Source organism: Chiloscyllium plagiosum, chromosome 13 (genome assembly GCF_004010195.1).
Source record: "Chiloscyllium plagiosum isolate BGI_BamShark_2017 chromosome 13, ASM401019v2, whole genome shotgun sequence".
NCBI classification, from domain to species: domain Eukaryota; kingdom Metazoa; phylum Chordata; class Chondrichthyes; order Orectolobiformes; family Hemiscylliidae; genus Chiloscyllium; species Chiloscyllium plagiosum.
Window position 1 is genome coordinate 45,280,210 of NC_057722.1, and position 17,696 is coordinate 45,297,905.

Genomic DNA, 17,696 nt, shown 5'->3' on the forward strand with positions numbered 1-17,696 from the left:
ATTGAATACCCCGAAGCACAACAATTGAAGCGATTCGGTTGTATTTTCAAATGCTGATGAACTTCAATCAGGTTAATAACTGGGGACTCACAAGGTTGAAGTGAAAGACTTTAATTGAAAAAAGCCTTTCCTCTGATTCTGTAATTTGTCCAAATGATTTTTGTTTAGGTTAAATGATCAGCCAACAGACCACGTGAGTACTATTTTACCTGAAGTAATGTGGTAAGCAGTCTCCTTCTTGGTCCACGAATATCCATTTGAGGAACAGGAGAAGCCCAGAAGTAGTAACTTGTGCCCAATGCGAAAGGTAAGCAAGCCATGAACATGGCACTTGTTCTTCTTTTATTCCTCTGTCTTGGCCGACCTGTTTATAAATGACAAACAGTATGCCAACCTTGAAGATGTACACAAGTACACTCTTTCTTAAAGAATATAAAAGGTACGCAGAGTTTTGGATGACATAGTGCTTACCATCTTCTCCTGGGGCTCACTTTGAGCACCTTTGTGTGTTGGAAAGGAACTTCCCAAAATTAGTTTTGCCCTGAAATCGTTTAAAGGTTCTTTCCTTCTACATTTTTGCCCACTCTCAGGAAATTACATTGCTGCTACAGGGTGGGGAGCACCAGCGGTTCACAATGCTTAACTTCTAAAATAACTATCGGACAATTCTAACAGACCAATGTAAAAACCAAATCATTTTGGTTTCTACTTGTTCATCGAAAACTAAAATGCAAAAAGGGCTATTTTTTACAATGAAGGACTGGGGAAGGAATTGCCGTACGTCTGAAAACATGTTAGTGGATCACCAAGAGTTGTATTCATACAGTTGCTTTGCAAGCAGTGGGGAAGGGAGATAAGACACCATATCACCAAATGTGTGTTCAGAGCAAGATTCAACCAGCAATAGGCAGCTGATTGGTTTGTGTAACAGTGACCAGTTGTGGAGTTGAAGGTCATCAGCATGATCTCAGCTCTCTGACTGACTCCTAGGCAGGTGAGAATCTTGGGAGTTTATAGAGTGGAGCAAGCCTCTGGCTTGAACAGCAGGATCTGTGTTTCTATCTCTTTGCTGTAAAAGTCATTGACACCTGAAAAAAAATTCTCTCCTCCTACAAGTTGCTGTATGCTATTGCCTTTCACCAGGAAATGAATGAGTTTGTAATTAGTGTACCAATGGCCCTGTTCCTCCTACAATGTTAAAGAACCTGGAAAAAGGAGATTCAAAAATTGAAGGACTTGGGAAGCAAAAGGAACATCTCATTGAACTCTGTGGATTAGTGTTATTGAACTTGCTTCCCAGAATTTTTCTCCCTCTATCCATTGCACCAATTTATTTTTGTTTGTCTGTAGGGGTTTTAAAAATGGGTTTGAATTTCAACTAGTAAAATGAATTATATGTTGATAGCTCCTAGTTGTGTTTACCTATGGCTGGAACTTATTTATTTGGAACAACAGTAATTCTTGTCAAGAAACCAGCCTGTAAAAGTGATGAGAGACCTGGGATCATTTATATTGCTGCAATAGCTTTGCTGATTTCTCAGAGTAAAGCGATCCTGTAATGTATGTGTGTATGTATCGATGTATGTATCCATCAGTTGGAGCCTTCAAATAAATTGAATTTGCATAAAATTGATCATCCAGTACATAAGAGTGATGAGTTTGTATGAAGGCACCAGAAACAATAAGATGGCAACAAAAATACCAGAGACCACTGGAGCTGACAGGATTTGGTGCAATACAGATGTTTTATATGCATTGAAATCCTAAGCACTAAGTCCCTCTCCAGACAGTACTTTGCAGAACAGTAAGCACATGATTTATGGGACAGCCAGAACCATAATTTATCAGATGCTGATGATCGAAGCTTCCAGAGATAAAGAAACAAAAAAAGTCACAATATCGGCACACTTCTAGAAGATGGCAGAAAATGAGAAGATATTGGCTGGATGGCTGGATAACACCACCTGCAAGCATGGGGTCAAACCAGCAGTATTAATGCAGTAAACAAAACTCAGATCAAGTAAGCATTATGGGAAACACAGTTCACTGCACCAATTGCAAAACTGACCTGCCTTCCAAAACCTTTGCAAGGTATGCATTGTCAGAGGACATGGACTCGCCAAAGCAGGAAATTTGATTCCAGGGATGTACTGAGGAGGTTATAGTAACATACTACCAAACAAAAAGTGTATGCAGAATATTAACATCAATAAGCATGAACTGGAGACTCATACCAACACAATTACATACACAAGCTTAATAGCCATCAAGGCGACAGGGCATAAAGCAACATATGATCAATCAGTAACATTGTTGGAGTTCAACAATTGATGTGAATAATGATAATTGCTGAATCCCCATAATAAACCTGTCTGTTGATCCATCCTCGATTTTTAAAAAAATCAGTATACACATGAATTATAATCTTCCAATTAATGAAACCTACTTACGGGTAAAGTCTTTCTCTATACCATACCATAAGGTTGCTCTGTCATTAAAGAGAGATGGTTGGTGATAATTTAAGCCAAGGGCTACCATATCTCAGCCTAGGAAAGAGGGTGAAAAGGAGAGCTGTTCATGATAATCTCAGCTTGTGCAGGAATTGAACTCTTGTTTGCACCATGTGGAGAGGTGATGACCTAATTGTATTATTACTGGACAGTTATTCCAATAATTCTGGGCACCTAGGCTCAAATACCACCACAACAGATGCTGGAAATTGAATTCAATTTTAAAAATCTGGAATTAGAAGTCTAATATGATCACAAACCCATTGTCAATTGTCAGGAAAAACCGATCTGGTTCACAATGTCCCTTAGGGAAGATAACTGCCATCCTTACCTGGTCTGGCCTACATGTGACCCACAGTAATATGCTTGATTCTTAACTGTACTGTGGGGAATTAGGAATGTGCAATAAATGCTGACCTCACCAGCAATGCCCTCATCCTGTGAATGAATAAAAAAAGTACATCGCAAACCAAATAACTAGCCAACTCAGCTACAGTTTATCAATCAAGTGAGAATGTCGAACAAGAACATAGAACAGTACAGCATAGTATGTGCTGAGAAATGGCAGATGGAGTTCAACCTGGAAAAGTGTGAAATGATTCACTTTGGAAGGTCAAATTCACTTTGGAATGCAGATTACAGGGTTAAAGGCAGGATTCTTGGCAGTGTGGAGGAACAGAGGGATATTGGGTTCTACATTCTTCTTTCTGAAGAAGGGCTCATGCCCAAAATGTCGATTCTCCTGCTCCTTGGATGCTGCCTGACCTGCTGCGCTTTTCCAGCAACACATTTTCAGCTCTACATACATAGACCCCAAGATCCTTGATGTTGTGCTGATCTTTTATCCTTTCATTTTACTATCATCCATGTGCCTATCCAAAAGTCACTTAGATGTCCCTAATGTATCTGACTCTACTAACACTGCTGGCAGTGCACTCCATGCACCCACCGCTCTGTGTAAAGAACCAACCTCTGATAACTCACCAAAGCTTCCTGCAATTACCTTAAAATTATGACTGAAAATGTGTTGCTGGAAAAGCACAGCAGGTCAGGCAGCATCCAGGGAACAGGAGAATCGACGTTTCGGCATAAGCCCTTCTTCAGGGATCCTGAAGGGTTAAAGACAGGATTCTTTGCAGTGTGAAGGAACACCGGGATCTTGGGGTCCACATATACATCCGCGTCCAAAGTTGCCATCCATGTTGATAGGGTTGTTAAGAAAACGATGGTGTGTTGGCTTTCATTAGTAGGGAGATTGAGTTTATGAGCCGTTAGGTTATACTGCAGTTCTATAAAGCCCTGGTTTATAGACCACACTTGGAAATTGTGTTCAGTTCTAGGCCTCATTATAGGAAGGACGGGGAAGCTTTAAAGAGGGTGCAGAGGAGATTTACCAGGATGCTGCCTGGATTGGAGGGTATGTCTTATGAAGAAAGGGTGAGGGAGCTAGGGCTTTTCTCATTGGAGAGGTGAAGAAGGGCTTATGCCCGAAACGTCGATTCTCCTGTTCCCTGGATGCTGCCTGACCTGCTGCGCTTTTCCAGCAACACATTTTCAGCTCTGATCTCCAGCATCTGCAGACCTCACTTTCTCCTTTAAAATTATGACCCCTCATGACAGCCATTTTCATCCTGAGAACAAGTCTCTGCCTCTCATCATGTTATACACCTGTATCGAGTCACCTCTCCAATGAGAAAAGCCCTAGCTCCCTCAACCTTTCTTCATAAGACATACCCTCCAATCCAGGCAGCATCCTGGTAAATCTCCTCTGCACCCTCTCTAAAGCTTCTCCGTCCTTCCTATAATGAGGCAACTAGAACTGAACACAATGTTCCAAGTGTGGTCTATAAACCAGGGCTTTATAGAACTGCAGCATAACCTAACGGCTCTTAAACTCAATCCCCCTACTAATGAAAGCCAACACACCATCGCCTTCTTAACAACCCTATCAACATGGTTGGCAACTTTGGACGCGGATGTATATGTGGAGCCCAAGATCCCGGTGTTCCTTCACACTGCAAAGAATCCTGTCTTTAACCCTGTAATCTGCATTCAAATTCCACCTTCCAAAGTGAATGACTTCTCAATTTTCCAGGTTGGACTACATCTGCCATTTCTCAGCCCTGCTCTGCATATTGTTAATGTCCTGTTGCAACCTACCACAGGCCTCCATACTATACACAACTCCACCAACCTTCATGTCAACGGCAAACCTACTAACCCACCCTTCCATTTCCTCATCCAAGTCATTTATAAAAATCACAAACAGCAGAGGTCCCAGATCAGATGAATGCAGAACACCACTGGCAAAATTGTGTGAAGGAGCCAGAAATACAACATAAGTTGAAATGACCTTTTGCAAATGAGAGTGAGTAGGAAAGATCCTCAAATCTTAAAACGTACAAAACTTTAAAATCGTGAGGACAAGTTAGGAAAAGAACATTAAGGATTCACAGATTAGAGTAACTAGCTCTACTTTCATTGCAGAATACAAAGTTAAGAAGAGTTCAGGTGGAGGTATTCAAAAAACAAACAGTTTGGCAAAAGGGGTAAAAAAATGACAGAGAAGCTGTAGCTTCTTGCAGAGCCAGTAGGGACAGGTAAAGTGATCTTTACTGTGCTCAATAACATACATAACTGGGAGAAAATGTTATAACCACCAACAATTGATATACATAATGAAATATCTATTATCACATAATTATTAGAAAAAAAGGATTGCTTAATGATGCAGGGAATATAATACGTTTGAACCTGACAATGTTTCTACCTGTTTTTGATCTGGATCTTGAACCGCACACAGGAAACAGGATTAATATAAACTGAAGAATATCCACTGCAGCCACATAAGCTGCTGTAAAAACCTGGGGATACATAAAGATATATAATGTGAGACTTTTCCCCTTGAGTGTTCCTTACTGTTGAATTCTTTGGCAATCTTTTAATTGATGGAACTGTTTGAATTGACCAGTGTGGTTCTGATGGTAAAACCTTTCCCATTTTGTTAAGCTACCCCAATAAAAGACATTTTGCCACTGGAACAGAAAATGCACAAATTCCCTATAATCAGAATTGTCGGGTCAAGATACATAAAACATTGCTCAAGCTAAATTTAGCATGTTAAACCAGAAAAAAAATTTGAATTTTGTAGATGTTATTTCAACCTGGGTTAATATCTAAGATTTATAGTTTGTCTCTGACCAAATTATGGACTTTGTAAATCTGCAAATCACATCAGACAAGTAACATAGGTAAACTAAGGAATGATATGTAAATTAAGGTTTGGATGCTTTCTTCATGTAAAAATAATTAGATTATCAAGATGAAAAGTACATGATTAAACACCATCAGTCTAGGGACTGGTTCCATTACAGGCAATTAAAAAAAATGTTCATTACCAGTTTTCATGTCAGCAACACAAAAGCAACTAAAATCTCTTGGTCTTTACATTCAGCAATATTGCCATTCTTTTTTTAATTTCAGTCATTAAAATATTGTTTGCCTTGCCTTCAGTAAGACCACAGTTAACGTCTAAAGTTTCCTGTTTAAGTCAAGGGCCCTATTTCCACCACAAAAATATCTTGGTGTATCTCTATTGTAACCACGTTTGGTTTGTCATAAAAAACCTACTCGTTCCCAGATGTCTTTAAAAGAAAGAAATCTGTCATTCTTACCTGGTCTGGCCATCATGTGACGCCATTCAACACCAGTATGTTTGGCATATGTAACTAACTGCTTCTGGTCAATTAAGGATGGACAGTAAATGTTGACTTAGCCAATGACACCCATATCCCACAAATTAAATCTTGCACTATGACAAGTAAGTAGATACCTAGCTGTTGGGTGAGGAGGAAGAAAAACATAATTGCAGATAGGTGTTTCTGTAAAGTTTCTGAAAATTGTCATGATGAAACTGCCATAGCAAAGGCAGCAGCGTTGTACTTCAAGGAACAATTATTTATGGTGGTACAGAATGATGATGATCTTGTATCAGAGTTATGGGAACAATTGCTTAGAAAAAAACCAGAAAAAAAGATGTAAAAAAAAACTGAAATGAGGATTTAACATTCAATTTGGTTAAGCATTGGGGGGGGGGCATGTTGAGTGAGGTATTATTTAAATGGAGAAGTTTATGCAGTTCTTTGCAGAGAAGGAGTGTTGAAGTTGTGGAAATGTCAGAATGAAAAAGATATATAATAGACTTGGTCAGATAAAGCCAAGGCAAACAATATTTTGATGATTAGGATTTTAAAATAAGCTGTAGGTAGAAAGTTCAGTTTGGTGTTGAGAAGTATTCTGCTGAATGTAACAACCAAGAGATTTTAGTACTCCTAGAAGTTGGAGATTATGACTTTTGTGTTGCTGACATTAAAACTGGAAATGATATTAGATAGACTTCTTTGTCACAATATATTGGAAAGGATTACTAACAACTCGTACGTTTTAAATAAAAGGACTTTTCCCAATGCAGACATCATAGCTATTTTTATTCTATTTCTGTGCAATTAATAACACCTCTTGTAAATAAAGTAATAAGTTTAGCCCACGTTCAGTATTCTGTTAAGATAATATTACTACCTCCCCAGTGTATAGAAGAACATGGCATACAGCATATTTAATACCTGGTATTTAAAAGCTTTGTAAAAGTCTAATGTGACATGCTATCCTATTCACTTCCACATAATACAGGCAAATTTTTGCTCCTAGTAGACACTGAGCAGCTTAGAGGGACTATCTTTCTGATGAAAACTCAGCTTTCAAGAGATTTGCTTGATAATATTCATAGCCAAGGATTATATTTAAAAAATCAAATTGTTCCAAATGTTATACATTACAATATTAAATTGCACCAATTAGCTTCAATTTGAAACAGACAGCATGGCAGTGTACTGTTTCTCAATGACCAAAAGAAGCACTGAATGTTAGGTAAAGTTTACTTTGGGTGAATAATAAAAGTATTAAGCCATTTCTTCATAGAATCCCTACACTGCAGATAGAGGCCATTCAGCCCATTGATTTGCACCGACTCTCTGAAGAGCATACCATCTTATCCCCATAAGTCCACATTTATCACAGTTAATCCACCTAACCTGCACACTATTGCATATCTTTGGACTGTGGGAAGAAGTCGGAGTATCAAGTGGAAACCCATATAGACACAGGAAGAATGTGTAAACTCCACACAATCAGTCACTCAAGGCTAGAATCGAACCTAGGTCCCCTTCTCTGCAAGGCAGCAGTGCTAACCACTGTGCTGCCCATACTGAATTAATCAATTCTGTACTTCAGTACCCAAAACATTAGCAGATCAAATTCCAGAACTGGGATGTTACAAGGAAGTTAGTGCATTTTAGATGACAAGATGTCTCAGGAAAATTCAAACAGTAGAAAGAGCCAGGAAAAATATCATAGAAAGCAAGAAATAGCCAAACAATTGAAGAAGTAATAAGGATCCATAAATATCAAGATTCCTGACGGCAAAGAAGATGGAAGTCAAACGAGAGATAACTTCTGAAAAATCTGGAAGAAAGAGAAAGGATGAAAGTGAAGGAGATCGTGGGGAAATTGTGAGAAAAAAAAACACTTTGAGAAACTAGCAAGGTAATGGTTGAGAAAAGCAGGTGTCAGAACCAAAGGGAAATTTGAAGTTGAAGTAATGAAGAGACAAACTACAGTAAAATAGATTCAATAAACCAAAACGACCAACCTGAATACTCAGCTGTTTTGCTAGAAGTGCACCAAACATGTTGCATATATCTCCCAAAAAAGTATAGATGTTACAAGATAAAGATACTTCTTTCCATTTTCTCCATTTGCAACGCCAGTAAAAGAGTCTGAAAACAAAATACAAACAAATGAAACACTAAATGCAATGGCTCTGATATTTCAGAATTCCAGAGTAATGCAAATGATCTTCAAAGGATTGAATTTCAGCTTCCAAAAACCGGATGGTTGGGGTAATATCAGAGATTAAAATTTAAAAATAACGATCAGAAATGGAAACTGCCCAGTTCCAGTTAATGGAACAAAGAAGAGTGTTGGTTGTTCAGTCTGCGACTAGAATGGGTTGGTCATTCAAATATTAGAATGAAGGCAGATGGCTTCATTGCCACAGTTTTCCCATATCAGCCAGAAGGGATGAAATCTCTCAGTAAATTTCTTTAAATCACAATTAGCGACCAGGAGGAACTGAAGTGTTTCCTACAGCTCCAAGTAAGCAGTCTGTTAACCGCAGCTTTGTGATCTGTTGGCTACCCTGACCAATACTAGCTCTACTTCCATCCCCAGTCCCTGAAATCAGGGCCCTTCGATCATCAGCGGCACACCCTACCAACTCACTCCTCTACAAATTAATCTGCCTGCCTTTTAGTCCTGTGAAATATATTTCCAGTCCAAATGACTGCTGATCTTCCACTCAGGCTGCCCATGGCCAGGGACCACAGACAAAAAGCAGAGCTGCAATTAAATAGTCCAGGTCATTTGGGAACCCATCATTTTGGTTTTGCCGACCTCCCACACAGAACTCACCCACAGATCAGAATCAGGAATAAAATCAGAAACATATTCATCATGCAAAATCAGAAAGGTGTAACTCTTTAAATGACTCATTTCAAAATATACCTATCCTTCATGCACCACATACACAGATAAATTGGTATGTCCAAATTAGGAGCAGAACCAAGCCATTTGAACCCTCAAACTTGCTCCACTATTCAATAAAATCCTAGCTGATTTTTGAGCTCAGAATTCTAAATTACTATCTGTCCCTGATAATCTTTGACAACCTCAAGAATCTACCAAACTCCATCTTAAAAATACTCATTAGACTTGATCATCTGCTGCACTTGCATACTAACTCATGCATGACAACAACTTGTTCTATCTGCACCATGGAATTCTGCAGTCATTTACTGTTTAAAATTTACAACTTCTTTATCCTTCTGGCCAAAGTGAAAAAGTATTTTGGGTAATGCAAGATGGAGGATTGGAAAAATTTCTGGCTGTAACAGGCTGCTACTTTTTTGAGGTGTTTTGGGTGTTGGCGGTGATTTCCTCGAATTCCAGGAGCAGCAATTACTATTTATATGTTGTTGCATTGTTTTGGAACTGAGGAGAAAAAAATGTCAAAACAATGGCAATTTCAAAAGGGAGAGGAACAGACAAAGGCAGCACATGGTGAGGTCAGTGCAGGAGAGAGAGAGAAAGAAACCCACATTGCTAACTGACACAGCAGTGAAGCTGCACAGTTACTGTCTTTGCTGTTGGATTCATGTATCAGTGGACATCAGAGTGCATCTAGGAAAATTAACAAACAGTGAAATTCACAACTAATCTTGGAGGAACCTGTTTGAGAGAGGTCACAGCATAGACACAGAAAAGGAAATAGCGTGGCCTTGCTGTAATTCTGCAGTAGTGAATAGAGTGGGTTCTTTCTTGATTATATGTTTTACTGAGATAGGTCACTTGATTAAACTTAATAATATAAGCCATCAGTATTAACTTAGCCTGGAACAGTGTTTTGTAGAGGAAGAAGACAATGCTATTTTCTGGGTCTGCAGATTGAATGAAGCAAAAATGGCCCTTAGTAGAGTGATATGCTCTTCTTGTCCAATGTGGGAGTTTAGGGAGAGTTTACGTGTTGCTGAGCATTATATCTACAATAAATGCCATTGGTTGGAAATCCTATCCGATCGAAAGGATTGGTTGGAGCGACAGTTAGAGGCAGTGTGGAATTTACAAGCACAAGGGGTGTGATGGATGGCAGTTATAGGAAGGGAGAAAAGTCGCAGATATAGTCACATCGATGGGTTAACTCCAGGAAAGGTAAGAGAGGTAGGCAGGTAGTGCAGGAGTCTTCTATGGCTATCCCCATTTCAAACAAATATGCTGTTTTGGCAAATATAGGGGGTGATGGATTCTCAGAGAAATGTAGCATGAACAGCAAAGTTTCTGGTATCGATGTTGTGGCTCTGTTCGCTGAGCTGGGAATTTGTGTTGCAGATGTTTTGTCCCCTGTCTGGGTGACACACTCAGTGCTTCGGAGCCTCCTGTGAAGCACTTCTGTGATGTTTCTTCCGGCATTTATAGTGGTTTGTCTCTGCTGCTTCCGGTTGTCAGTTCCAGCTGTCCGCTGCAGTGGCCGGTATATTGGGTCCAGGTCGATGTGTTTGTTGATAGAATCTGTGGATGAGTGCCATGCCTCTAGGAATTCCCTGGCTGTTCTCGGTTTGGTTTGTCCCAGTCGAATTCATGTTGATTGTCATTCGCGTGTGTGGCTACTAAGGATAGCTGGTCGTGTCATTTCATGGCTAGTTGGTGTTCATGGATATGGATAGTTAGCTGTCTTCCTGTTTGTCCTACCTGGTATCGAGACTTGCTCTAATGCCATGAGGGGTACGTCGGGTTCCAAGAGATCAATTGTGTTAGGGGACTCTCTAGTCCGAAGCACAGACAGACGTTTCTGTAGCCACCAGCAAAAAAATCAGAATGGTGTGTTGCCTCCCTGGTGCCAAGATCCAGGATGTCTCAGAGAGGATGCAGAATGTTCTCAAGGGTGACAGGGACCAGCAGGAGGTCATTTTACACATAGGAAGGGAAAAAGGTGAGATTCCGAAGAATATATAAAGTTGGACAGGAATTTAAAAAGGTGGTCCTCTAGGGTAGTAATATCTAGATTACGCCTGGTGCTATGAGCTAGTGAGAGTAGGAATAGGAAAATAGCAGGAATAGGAGGATAGAGCAGATGAATGCATGGCTGAGGAGCCGGTGTATGGGAAAGGAATTCACATTTTTGATCATTGGAATTTCTTCTGGGGTAGAAGTGGCCTGTACAAGAAGGATGGATTGCACCTGAATTGGAAGGAGACTAATATACTGGCAAGGAGGATTTAAACAAGTAAGGTGTGGGGGGGAGAGAGAGAGATACCAAGGGACATAGTGAGGAAAGAGATCAATCTGAGACTGATACAGTTGACAAAAGAAGCAAGTCAAACAGTCAGAACTGGCAGGAACAAAGCAGAGAACAAGGTAGGACTGATAAATTAAACTATTTATTTCAATGCAAAAGGCTGAAGAGGGAAGGCAGATGAATTCATAGCAATTGCATATCATAGTAATTATAGAAACATAATGGATGGGCAGGACTGGCAGCTTAATGTTCCAGGATACAAATGCTACAGGAAGGACAGAAAGGGAGGCAAGAGAGGAGGGGGAGTCGTGTTTTTGATAAAGGATACCATTACAGCTGAGGGAGGATATTCCCAGAAAGTCATCCAGGGAGGTTATTTGGGTGGAAGTGAGAAATAAGAAAGGGATGATCACCTTATTGGGATTGTATTATAACCCCCCTAATAGTCAGAGGGAAACTGTGAAACAAATTTATGAGGAGATTTCAGTTATCTATAAGAATACTAGGGTGGTTATGGAAGGGAATTTCAACTTTCCAAACATAGACTGGGACCGCCATAGTGTTAAGGGTTTAGATGGAGAGGAATTTGTTAAGTGTGTACAAGAAAACTTTCTCATTCAGTATGTGGAAGTACCTAGAGAAGGTGCAAAACTTGACCTACTCTTGGGAAATAAGGCAGGGCAGGTGACTAAGGCGTCAGTGTGGGAAAACTTTGGGGCCAGCGACCATAATTCTATTAGTTTTAAAACAGTGATGGAAAAGGATAGACCAGATCTAAAAGCTGAAGTTCTAAACTGGAGAAAGGCTAATTTTGACAGTATTAGACAAGAACTTTCAAAAGCTGATTGGGGACAGATGTTCGCAGGTAAAGGGATGGCTGGAAAATGGAAAGCCTTCAGAAATGAGATAACAAGAATCCAGAGAAAGTATATTCCTGTTAAGATGAAAGGAAAGACTGGTAGGTATAGGGAATGCTGGATGACTAAAGGAATTGAGCATTTAGTTAAGAAAAAGAAGGAAGCATATATCAGGTATAGACCGGTTAGATCAAGTGAATCCTTAGAAAAGTATAAAGGTAGTAGGAGTATACTTAAGAGGGAAATCAGGAGGGAAAAAAAGGGGACATGAGATAGCTTTGGCAAATAGAGTTAAGGAGAATTGGCTTTTACAAATACATTAAGAACAACAGGGTAACTAGGGAGAGAACAGGGCCCCTCAAAGATCAGCAAAGCAGCCTTTGTGTGGAGCCGCAGCAGATGGGGGAGATACTAAACGAGTATTTTGCATTAGTGTTTACTGTGGAAAAGGTCATGGAAAATATAGAATGTAGGGAAATAGATGGTTACATTTGAAAGATGTCCATGTTACAGAGGAGGAAGTGCTGGATGTCTTGAAACGCATGAAGGTGGGTAAATTCCCAGGACCTGATCAGGTGTACCCTAGAACTCTGTGGGAGGCTAGGGAAGTGATTGCTGGGCCCCTTGCTGAGATCTTTGTATCGTCGATAGCCACAGGTGAGGTGCCAGAAGACTAGGGGTTGGTTTACATGCTGCCACTGTTTAAGAAGTGTGGTAAGGACAAGCTAGGGAACTATAGACTAGTGAGCCTGACGTCGGTGGTGGGCACATTGTTGGAGGGAATCCTGAGGGGCAGGATGTACATGTATTTGGAAAGGCAAGGACTGGTTAGGGATAATCAACATGGCTTTTTGCGTGGGAAATAATGTCTCACAAACTTGACTGAGTTTTTTGAAGAAGTAACAAAGAGGACTGATGAGGGCTGAGCGTAGGACATGATCTATATGGACTTCAGTAAGGCATTCGATAAGATTTCCCATGGGAGACTGGTCAGCAAGGTTAGATCTCATGGAATACCAGGAGAACTAGCATTTTGATACAGAACTGGCTCAAAGGCAGAAGACAGAGAGTGGTGGTGGAGGGTTGTTTTTCAGACTGGAGGCCTGTGACCAGTGGAGTGCCACAAGGATCGGTGCTGGGTTTACTTTTTGCAATTATAGAAATGATTTGGATGTGAGCATAAGAGGTGTAGTTAGTAAGTTTGCTGATGACACCAAAATTGGAGGTGTAGTGGACAGCAAAGAAGGTTACCTCAGATTACAATGGGATCTTGATCAGATGGGTGCATGGGCTGAGGAGTGGCAGATTGAGTTTAATTTCGATAAATGCAAGGTGCTACATTTTGGGAAAGCAAATCTTATCAGGATTTATACGGTTAATGGTAAGGTCCTAGAGAGTGTTGCTGAACAAAGAGACCTTGGAGTGCAGGTTCATAATTCATTGAAAGTGGAGTCGCAGGTAGATAGGATAGTGAAGGCGGCGTTTGGTATGCTTTCCTTTATTGGTCAGAATATTGAGTACAGGATAAATGGATGAAGTCTTTTTCCTGGGGTGGGGGAGTCCAAAATTAGAGGGCATAGATTTCGGGTTAGAGGGGAAAGATATAAAAGAGACCTACAGGAATACTTTTTCATGCAGGGGGTGGTACGTGTATGGAATGAGCTGCCAGAGGAAGTGGTGGAGGCTGGTACAATTGCAGCATTTAAAAGGCATCTGGATGGGTATATGAATAGGAAGGGTTTGGAGGGATATGGGCCTGGTACTGGTAGTTGAGAGTAGATTGGTTGGGATAACTGATCAGCATGGACGGGTTGGTCCAAAGGGTGATTCTGTGCTGTACATATCTATGATTTTAACTTCAAATTTTCCCACATTTTACTCCATTTGGCAGATCTTTGCCTTCTCAGTTAACAAGAATGCAGACTGATATTGAGACCTGATGTTATCTTCACAACATTCTTTCCAACCTAACTTATCATCTGCCAGTTTAGCTATCTTAGCTTCATTCCCCTCATTTAAGTCTTTGCTAGGCCAATAACTTTCTACAATTTACATCAAAAAGACTTCAGGTCTTTACTTGTCACATCCTGCCAATCAGTCAGAAACCCAATTCTGCATACTCTGTTTCCTGCCAGCCAGCCAAACATCTATTCATGCTAATATGTCATCCCCATTTACTGCAATTTCATGTGGCACCCTATCTTATCTAAGTACAGTGTGTCTATAACACATGCTACTCTTTAAGGAGATTCCAATAAATTGGTCAAATATAATTTCCATTTCATAAAAAAGACAGAAAACAGAGGGTTGAGATAAATGGGTCATTTTTTGGATGGTGAACTATAACTAGTGAGGTGCCGCAGGGTTCAATTTCTTAGACCTCAACCATTTATAATCAATGTAAATGATCTGCAAGCAGACACAGAGTGTAAAAGCAAAATCTGTGGATGATACAGAAAGAGGTGGGAAAGCAGACAGTGTTGAGATAGAGTTTACAGTTGAATATTGATAGTCTGGGAGAATGGGTCAGAATCTGGCGGATGAGGCTGAATGTGGATAAGGGCGAGGTTGTCCATTTTGGCCGGAAAAATTAAAAGGGCAAGTTATTACTCAAATGGGAAACAGATATAAAATGCATCTGTACAGAGGGATATGGGTGGCTTTGTGCAGGAATCACAGAAAGTGAGTTCCATGCTGTACATCTCTATGACTTTGACTCTATGCACATGCAGCACATAATAAGAAAGGCAAATGGAATTCTGACATGTATTGCAAAAGGACTAGATTACAAAAGTAAAGAAGTGTTGTTACATTTAGATAGGGGATTGATGAGACCATATCTGGAATAGTGTCCCGTTTTGGTCTCCTTAGTTGAGGAAGGATGCGGTGGCATTGGATGCAGTTCAGAAGAGGTTCACAAGGTTGATTCCAGGAATGGAAGAGCTGTCATCCGTGGAGTGATTAAATACCTTGGGCTTGTTACTCGCTGGAGTTCACAAATGGGGTGGGGGGGTGGAATCTGATTGAAGTGTATAAAATGCCAAAGGGGATTGATAAGGTGGATAATGAACAAATCTTCCCCTTGTAAGACAGTCTCAAACAAGAGATCATATATAGAGAGTGAGAGGAGGTAGGTTCAAAACTGCAAAATAACTTCTCTCAGAGGACTGTGAATCTGCAGAACTCACTGCCCCACTGGTGGAGCCAGAATCAATCAACAGATTCAAGAAAGAAATAGATATGTTTCTAATGAAAAGCAGGGTAAAGGGCTATGGGGAGCAGGCAGAAAAGTGGAGTTCACACCAAGACAAGATCGGCCACAATTGTTGAAAATGATGGAGTGGGCTGAAAGGGCTGAATTGCTTACTCTTGCTCCTAATTCCTATGTTCCTGTGTTGCTTATACTCCCATAAAACCATGCTGTGTTTTTCTAAGTGCTCAGCTGTAATCTCTTTAATGATCTATTTTTTACATTTTCCCCACACAGACATCAAGCTAACTGGATTTGTTTCCTGTTTTCTAGCTCCTTCCCATCTTGAATAAAGTAGTTATATTTCACATTTTCCAGTCTGCTGGAACCTTTGCTGAAGCTAGAAACTTCAAACACCAAAACACCAATGTATCTACTAACTCATTAGCGACTGCTTTTAAAACTCTAAAACAAAGTCCTTCTGGATCCATAGACTTGTCAGCCAGCTGTTTGCTGAGTGCCACTTCCCTCATGATTGTAATGTTACTAAGTTCTTTTCTCCCTTCCACTTCCTAAATTATAGCGATCTCTGGAGTGTTTTGTTTGTATGTTTGATATTGAAAACAGAAATAAAACATTTGTTCATTTCATCCAGCATTTGCTTATTATTCTTGATTAACTTTCTAGTCTCACGTTTTAGAGAATCAATGCTCATTTTAAGAACTATTTGCCTTGTTGAAACTCTTGCTATCTGCTTTACTTCCTCCTCCTGATTAACCTTTTTAGTCATTCTCTGCCATTCTTTATAATTTGGTCAGTCATCTGACCTGCCACCCAGTTTGCACAATCATACTCTTTTTCTTCAAGTTTGATACCTTTCCCTTAATTCCTTAGTCAGCAATAGATGGTGAATCCACCCTTTACAATTTTTCTTTATCGAGTAGTATTTTTAAAAACATTCTGAAATATTCCATTAAATGTCTGCCACTGTATCTCTATTGATCTATCCCCTAGCCTTCAGCTGACTCAGATTTCATGCTGACATAATTACCCTTATTTAGGTTTAAAATACTATTCTCAAACCTAATCTTCTCTTTCTCAAACTGGAGGTAAAATTCAATCATACTGAGTTCATTCCTAACTAAGGATGCCTTAGCTCTGAGGTAATTAGTTAATCTTGCCACACTACACAATACCAAGCATAGTATAACCTTCTCTCTGGTTAGTTCACAGAGTCATAGAGATGTACAGTATAGAAACGGTCCAACCCATCCATGCCAACCAGATATCCCAACCCAATCTAGTCCCACCTGCCAACACCCAGCCCATATCCCTCCAAACCCTTCCTATTCATATACTCATCCAAATGCCTTTTAAATGTTGCAATTGTACTAGCCTCAACCACCTCCTCTGGCAGCTCATTCCATGAGCCTCTGTGTGAAAAGTGCCCCTTAAGGGAAAGGTATCAATCTTGAAGAAAAAGAGTATGATCGTGCAAACATGGTGGCAGGTCAGATATATCTTTCCCCTCTCACCCTAAACCTTTGTCCTCTCATTCTGGATTCCCCGACCCCAGGGAAAAGACTTTGTCTATTTACACTATCCATGCCCCTCAATTTTGCAAACCTCTATAAGGTCACTCCTCAGCCTCCGACGCTCCAGCGAAAACAGCCCCAGCCTGTTCAGCCTCTCCATATAGCTCAAATCCTCCAACCCTGGCAACATCCTTGTAAGTCTTTTCTGAACCCTTTCAATTTTCACCACATCCTTCTGATAGGAAGGAGACCAGAATTGCACACAATATTCCAAAAGTGGCCTAACCAATGTCCTGTACAGTCGCAACATAATGTCCCAACTCCTGTACTCAATACTCTGACCAATAAAGGAAAGCATACCAAATGCCTTCTTCACTATCCTATCAACCTGCAAGGAGAAAGTGAGGACTGCAGATGCTGGAGATCAGAGCTGAAAATGTGTTGCTGGAAAAGCGCAGCAGGTCAGGCAGCATCCAAGGAACAGGAGAATCAACGTTTTGGGCATAAGCCCTTCTTCAGGAATGAGGAAAGTGTGTCCAGCAGGCTAAGATAAAAGGTAGGGAGGAGAGACTTGGGGGAGGGGCGTTGGGAATGCGATAGGTGGAAGGAGGTTAAGATGAGGTTGATAGGCCGGAGTGGGGGTGGGGGCGGAGAGGTCAGGAAGAAGATTGCAGGTTAGGAAGGTGGTGCTGAGTT

The 17,696-nt window shown here is 40.4% G+C and overlaps 1 protein-coding gene across 5 annotated transcripts in view; it reads right to left on the reverse strand.

The window, feature by feature from the left end:
* Positions 1-17,696, reverse strand: part of tmem44 (transmembrane protein 44) — a 56,829-nt gene that overhangs the window by 25,603 nt on the left and 13,530 nt on the right. For all 5 annotated transcript variants that reach the window (XM_043702277.1, XM_043702279.1, XM_043702278.1 and 2 more), the window contains exons 2-4: positions 8,218-8,344; positions 5,281-5,374; positions 210-364 (exon numbers count right to left, since the gene is read on the reverse strand). In XM_043702277.1, coding sequence (XP_043558212.1) covers positions 210-364; positions 5,281-5,374; positions 8,218-8,344 — 376 coding nt within the window. The remainder of the gene's footprint in view (positions 1-209; positions 365-5,280; positions 5,375-8,217; positions 8,345-17,696) is intronic.